Consider the following 7403-nt stretch of genomic DNA (forward strand, 5'->3'; position numbering starts at 1 on the left):
ATGCTGGAGTTATAAACTACTTCCTGTTTACTGGCGAGACCCCTAACTTTGACGCCATCCCACGGTCACACGCATTGACGAAAACTCAAGCTTTTGATAACTTTTCATCTTCAAGGTCTTGGGATGGGACAGACCAAGGTTTGAAGTCGATCGGATGAAATCTCTAGGACTAGTTCATTCATGACCCCTGGAAATGGCCAACAATGCATCAAAATTGCACGGTAAATTCAAAATGGCCGACTTCCTGTTAGTTTAGAGCATGCCTCCAAGAGGCTTTTTTGTACGTCTCTGAGCGTTACATAAGCCTGCCGAATTTCATACATGTAGGTTAAACTAGCTTCAGGGGCTGTTTCCTCAAACTTTTGTAGGGGGCGCTACTGAGCCATTTTTTTTAACCCGCGCACCGCTAGGTGCTCGGGCCCTAATAATAATAAAAAATCCTTGCATTTCAATAGGGTCCTCGCACCGCTAGGTGCTCGGGCCCTAATTAAAGTTGCAAGCAGCGATGAACGGGCCCTCGTAGTCCACGCGCGTCGGGGCATGCTGCCGTCAGGGGTCCTGCACCTAGATGTCTTGTCAGCTGTAATATATAAAAAAATAAACGTTATCTCTTATTTACATTTCCAGTATACAGGTAGGCACCCAACCCACGTATGTATTTTTCCAAAAAGTAGAAGCTGAATACATGCCCAATAATTCAAGGTCTTCTGACTCTTTAAAAGTTGACATGGTGTCTCTTGCTCAAAGTATGAGGGACAAGAAGAGGTTGAAAGTCGATGAGTTTTGAAGAGGATTTGAAGATTTTCCAATTTACTGCCATTCACACTAATTAGACTGCCACCAGAGCGCCACCTATTGGCCGATTTGCACCGAATTTTGCACAATCCCTCATCGGGCCATGGAACACAATTAGCAAAAGTGTTGTGGTAATCGGACTGTATTTGGTCAAGATATGAAAGACTATCTGTTTTGAACACAAAGTGCAGGAATTTGTTGTTTTATATTTTGGTCGTTTTTTGGACGATCAAAGTTGTTTTGATAACTTTTTGTCAGGAGGGTCCACAGATGCTTCATGCAAAGTTTGGTGCAAATAAGTCAAATCGCCTAGGAGGAGTTCGAAAAAGTATGTTTTTCATTTGTCGCAATTTAGCGAATGGAAAGTTATCACGAAAGTGGGCATGGCTTAAATCACACAATTCAGCTGAATTCAGAGAACACGTAAATAGAAGGTTTAACAATGTGCGGCATATTATGTGGGAGTTATTAGCCAAAAACGCTTTTGCATTGAAAATAGCACCACCTCCTGGTCATTTTTGGTGTGTGAGTTAGAGGGGCCAGTCTATACCACCCCTATCAATTTTATTTCCATGAGTGTTATGGTGTTGGCACGGTGCCAAATATTAAATTAGACGGCCACCAGAGCGCCACCTAGTGGTGGATCGCTTAGTCCTTCGTCACATATCCTCAGGAGGGCATTGACAATAATTATACCAAGTTTCGTGTTAATCCGCCCAACCGATGTTGAGATATAAAATACTTCAATTTAAAGAGCGCCACCTTGTGGTCATCACCCGAAACTTTGCACAGAGCCTCAGGGGCTCATGGGGAAGTGGTAACCTGAGTTTCATGTCATTCGGATACACCAATGTGGAGATATGCAACACTTCCTGTTTTGTACCAAATTTGCAGGGAGTTGTTATTTAATAACTTCAGTATTCTTTGGAATATCCAAATTCTTTTAATAACTTTTTGTCGGGAGGGTCCACAGATGCTGTGTGCAAAGTTTCATGCCAATCGGTGAAATTGCCTGGAAGGAGTTCGAAAAGAAGGTTTGCGACATTTTGCGAATTTGCGGAAAAAAACGGTAAGCGGAAATGGGCGTGGCCTATACCACAAGATTCAGCACAATTCACTGAACGCGTGGATATAAGGTTTTTGAATGTGCGACAAAGTATATGGGAGTTATGAGCCAAAACGCACTTTCCTTAATAATAGCGCCACCTAGTGGTGGAAATTCAGGACCACAACAGATTATAAAATTTTTCGCCAGGTGTGACTTATATTCCAAGTTTGGTGAGTTTTGGGGTATGTTCAGGCAGTGAAAAAGGCGATCATATGGGCGGAAGAAAAAAATAAATAAATAGATAAATAATCGGGAGAAAAACAATAGGGACCTCGCAGGTCTCCTGCTCGAGCCCTAATTAAAGCTGCAAGCAGCTGTGATCGGGCCCTCGCTCCCCCATGCAACCGCGGGGGCTTGAGGCACGCGGGGGCTGTGGCGCGAAGCGAGAAGGGAGAAAAAACCTGGCAGGAGCAAAAAAATGCAATGTTTCATTTATCCACCAGGTCTGCAACATGACAGGACACGTGTGTTACTGTGGAGATTCATCAACTTGATTGTCCTGTGGCCACAAAATGTAGTTGATCAGGTCAGGAGCTTGAGGTTGGTGTTTGTCAGTGTAAAAGAAGGCATTTCCTGTTTCCACAAGGGGGCGCCATGAGTGAGATTGCCTGCGAGCATATGGAGGCGTTGAGGGTGGGGGTCTTATCATGTACAGACATTTTGAAGCAGTTTGGATGAATTATGTGGGAGAGAGAGAGCTGTTTGAATATGCATGGCAATGGATAAAAAATGGCAGCGCCATAGCAGCCACGCCCTTGGATAAAAAATGGCAGCGCCATAGCAGCCACGCCCTTTGACCTACAGACATGCAGAGCACAACTTTGATCAGCATGGTCTCTGGATGATCTGTAAAAAATTTGAAGTCGATTGGATGAAATCCCCAGGACTAATTCGATAAAATATAACGTGGAAATCACGCCAAAATGACAAGTCAAAATCAAAATGGCCGACTTCCTGTTTGGAGTAGACCATTGGTGCCAGAGACTTTTATGTGAATCTGGACAACATACACATGTGTACCAATTTTCATGTTGCAACTCTAAAAAAAAAAACCCTATGGGGAGGGGTTTTTGAAAATTTCAAGGGGGCGCTATAGAGGCATTTTGTCCCCCCCCCCATGGGCAACGCCCCTATGAGATGCAAGAGCTCGCCATTCTTGGCCTGTGTATCAATTTTCATGAGGAGATGAGGTCGCTGAAGCCATCAAAATGCCAAACGTATTTAGTGGCGAGGGATCGATAGTCGCCACGCTGCCACATGGACACCATTAGACATAGCATCACAGTGTTCATAAGGTAGCTTCACCAACTTGTTCTGCATGCATTAGAAGTGGAATGGTGGGATATTAACATATTGGGGCGATCAACTTTTATGAAACGTGATATTTCTGGGTTTACAGTGTGCACTAGTGGCCAATTTGGGCCAATTTTGGCAGCGAGCCTCTGAACAACTGCTGGAACAAGTGCGTTAAGTGTCATGTTGATATAATTTAGTCTGACAAAAATATGCAACAATATGTATATTTTGGCTAGCAAAAATTTTTTTGTCGTTAACAATTCTCACATTTTTTGACCGGTCAAAATTCTTTTGATAACTTTAGATCAGGTCCATCTTAAGAGTCGACGTGCCAAGTTTCATGCAGTTTGGACAAAATCTGTAGGAGGAGTTCGAAAAAGTAGGTTTTGGATGTGGAGAGAGTTAGCGAAGAAAATGTGTGGCGGAAGTGGGAGGGGCCTATGTCTGCAAATCCAGCTGTATTTAGGGAACGTGGGTATATAAAGTTTATGGATATGTGATTTAAAATGTGGAAGTAACAGGTAAAAACTCGTTTGCATCTGTTATAGCGCCACCTAGTGGAGTATCTGCACAATTTTTGGTATGATAGGTCTGTGTCCTATTCTACATATACTCAAATTCCATAGCCCTCAGTACAGTAGTTCAGCTGAAATAAATGTTTGTTGTTTATCTTGTAATAAGCCACGCCCACTTCGACCAGTCATGACCACCTTCAATATATGGCCTAAGGAATGACCCTACATCACACCCACCAAATTTCATAAAAATCGGTGTATCCGTTTAGGAGATATAAACTTCCCATGTTTATAGCGCCCCCTAGTGGCCAATGTTCACCAACTTCGCTTCACACCCTCACAGTCACATGGTAACTAAGGATCTCAGGTTTGGGTTTGATAGCTTTTAATTTGACAAAGATATGTAATGGAACAGTTCGCGTTTTCATAGCTAGCTACAAAAATGTGTTCATCTGGGCAAAATTCTTTTGATAACTTTAGATCAGATCCATCTTGTGAGTCTAGGTGCCAAGTTTCATGCAGTTTGGTCAAAATCTCTAGGAGGAGTTCGAAAAAGTACATTTTGCAGTTTTTGCCATTTTTGGCGGGGAAAAAGTTTGGCGGAAGTGGGCGGGGCCATGCACACATGATGCAGCTCCATTCAGGGAATCCATGGATATAAGGCTTTTAAATGTGCGACATACAGTGTGGGAGTTACATGCGAATTGCACAGACCTTGATTGTAGCGCCCCCTGCAGGTGCACATGTGTACATTTTTGCGTCTGAGGTCCCAGCAGGGGTCTGGACCAACCCTCCAAATTGCACCGCCCTCACTTGCACGGTGTAGCCTGCAGCACCACTTTTACTTACGGAAAAATAATAATAAGATGTATAATAATAATAATAAAAATCTGAACAAAAACAATAGGTTTCCCAGCACCGCTGGTCCTGAGAAAAGCGTCTGCTTGCATACGCGTTCCCCAGGCCCCGCAGGCTTGGACCCCTAATTAAAGTGTACACTATATATATGAACGTCTCTTGCTTCTCCATGCTGTCAGACAGCGATTTCCGACTGGAAAATGAAGCCATTGTATCATTCTCTTTTAAGCCAGACTGAGAAAAACAGTGATTTAACATTGCTGAACACAGGCAGTGCTGATCTACCACTGCCTTGATCAGTTATATTGTTTGTGTTATCGTGTGGCGTTTAAAAGGGTTAGTTTAGATTCATCAAAGTCACACAATAAAACAAACTAACAAACTCATCAAAGCTGCAGTAATCCAGCAGCTCGTGTTGTTCGGCAAGCTAAAATGACCATTTTTGTCAAAGGAGCCTGGTGGCCTTCACAAGAGTATAGATGGCAAACTGAAGCCATTAATGACTTCCCTGTCAGAATGGGCTGTCTGGCATTAAGGCAAAGCAGTTAAAATACTTTAATATAGCATACAATTAAACTGATATTCGGCGTATTAGATACAGTAGGTGTCAGTCGGCACACCCCCAGTTTGGAGAAGCAGGCTGGAGTCGCACATGGAAGCTAAGCAATGTACTGCTGTGGTTGGGGTTCAGCAGCAGATTGCAGTTTAACCACCTAAAAAAAAAAAAATCACTAAGTTCCCCATACAACCCCGTTTCAAAAAATCTGAACTATCTCTTTGCTGTCATCTTTAATATCCTGCTTCTCCATTTTGACTCACCCACTGTCTTGTTTCCCAAAGGTGGCTCGGTTTAATTTGAATCTTGTGGGCTGTGAGAAAGAAACATTTCAGTCCACCATGCCATTTTCAGAATTGTCCATCAACTGAGATAAGAAAAAAAACATGGCCATTGTATGAACAATCTTTATACCGGATTGGCTCCTGGTAAGGCTTTTCCATTGATTTTGCGGAGACACCTCTCAGCTGTGGCCTCATCTGTCATCTCCACGAAACAGTAACCCAGCGCACCCCTGGGTGATGACACACTGTTTAACGTAGGAATAGAGCAACTCCAAAAAAGACAACTGCTTGTGGATTTAGTTCTTACCCTGTCATCTTGTTGCGTATGATCCGTACATTTATCACCTGCTCTCCCATGGTAGAGAAGGCCCTGGTGATAAACTTCTCATCCATGTAGGCCTCCAGCTATAGAGCAGAGGAAAACAGATTGAAAGAAAAGAGCTCAGGATTGGTGGTGAATGATTAATACAAGGCTGTAGTTAGGGTCCGGGCAGCTAAGCTGCCAGGACACTATTATTCTTCTTCTTCTTCTTCTTCTTCTTCTTCTTCTTCACTGCATCAAATCTTTTCAACAACTTCAGACCTAACCATAGATAAAAGTTCTTAATTATTTTTGTTATATTTTTTATGTTTTTATGCCCTTTTTGTCATAAGAACCCTGATTTTTTCAACGTGAAAAACACAAAATATGCAATATTTTCCAAAAATGAGGTGCAGAGTGGATTATTTGGGATGAGGTTATTACAGTCTTGACTAGGTCAATAATTGATAGCAACATTGATTTTGATGCATTTTTATTTTTGGAGCAATGAGAGTTTATTCGACAAAATTACAGTTATTAACCTAAGGACCCAAAGCAGTCCCTCTCATTAAAATGTAACAGAATTGCAATATATAAATATTTTTTTTCACTTTCACTGCATCAAATCTTTTCAACAACTTCAGAACTATCCATAGATATTAAGTTTTGTATTTTTTTAAAATATTTTTTCATGTTTTTATGCCCTTTTTATCATACAATGTCATGTCCGGGTGTTTACAATTGAAGCCATACACCACAGATTCACTGTATGGTGCATTCTGCATGCATTTGCTCCACATTTGGCGCACTGGTTCCACACCCTTCTGCACTGTGGGCACAAGACACACTGCCTGCACTTTCTGGAGGGCCCTGACTGTGGCTCCTCCTCCTCCTTTTCTTCCTCCTAACCACTGAAGTGGCCTCGGGCTTGTAGGACCAGGCTGGCTGCAGATGGTCCTCTGGGCAAATGGCGCTGTCTACTGGAGAGATGATACTGAGGAGATGACCAGCCAGACAAGGCTGCAAACTATTCTGCAGCTCTACAGCTTCTTCAACTAGACTTCACACATGCACCTGCAGACACTTGCTACCACACATCCAGTAGGAGACAGGGGGCGCTCTTTTCATCAAGAAAAAGCGGAAACACAGCCCATTTGGCCTTTGATGACTTGAATTTCACACACAAACACACACACACACACACACACACGCAAAAAATGAAACAAATAATTGGACAATAACTAACTCATTGTGCTTTATAAACAGACAAATCAAGCCTGAGCAGCAGGTGTCATTACTGGCTCCCATTACAAAACACACACACACACTATAAAGCACAACTTCAAAAAACCAGTCTGTAGACTAAATTTCAAAACAAGTTTGGTCTCCATGATAAACAGAGCTTCCTGACAACACAACTACACACACACACACACACACACACACACACACGCAAAATATCACACCACTCTTTTATATCCATACCAACACACCAAGACCATTTTTGTGGTGTTCAGTTTTTATATTGCCATACATTTTGCATGGTAAGAGAACCATTGCAACGCCTTGAAACTTTATGCTAATGAGCTGTGCTGCCCCTGGTGGTTTAGGGGGGTCATCAGACCTAAAACCTGTTTTCCCTTTATTTTGAAGGGAGAGGCTTAGATTTATTAGGTTTTCATGGGAAAAG

The 7403-nt window shown here is 42.4% G+C and overlaps 1 protein-coding gene across 4 annotated transcripts in view; it reads right to left on the minus strand.

The window, feature by feature from the left end:
* Positions 1 to 7403, minus strand: part of LOC126383489 (tRNA selenocysteine 1-associated protein 1-like) — a 26422-nt gene that overhangs the window by 16817 nt on the left and 2202 nt on the right. For 3 of the 4 annotated variants that reach the window (XM_050034013.1, XM_050034011.1, XM_050034014.1), the window contains exons 2-4: positions 5720 to 5817; positions 5543 to 5657; positions 5392 to 5441 (exon numbers count right to left, since the gene is read on the minus strand). In XM_050034013.1, coding sequence (XP_049889970.1) covers positions 5392 to 5441; positions 5543 to 5657; positions 5720 to 5817 — 263 coding nt within the window. The remainder of the gene's footprint in view (positions 1 to 5391; positions 5442 to 5542; positions 5658 to 5719; positions 5818 to 7403) is intronic. The other variant, XM_050034012.1, reaches the window with a different exon arrangement.

This window comes from Epinephelus moara, chromosome 22, assembly GCF_006386435.1.
Source record: "Epinephelus moara isolate mb chromosome 22, YSFRI_EMoa_1.0, whole genome shotgun sequence".
NCBI classification, from domain to species: Eukaryota; Metazoa; Chordata; class Actinopteri; order Perciformes; family Serranidae; genus Epinephelus; species Epinephelus moara.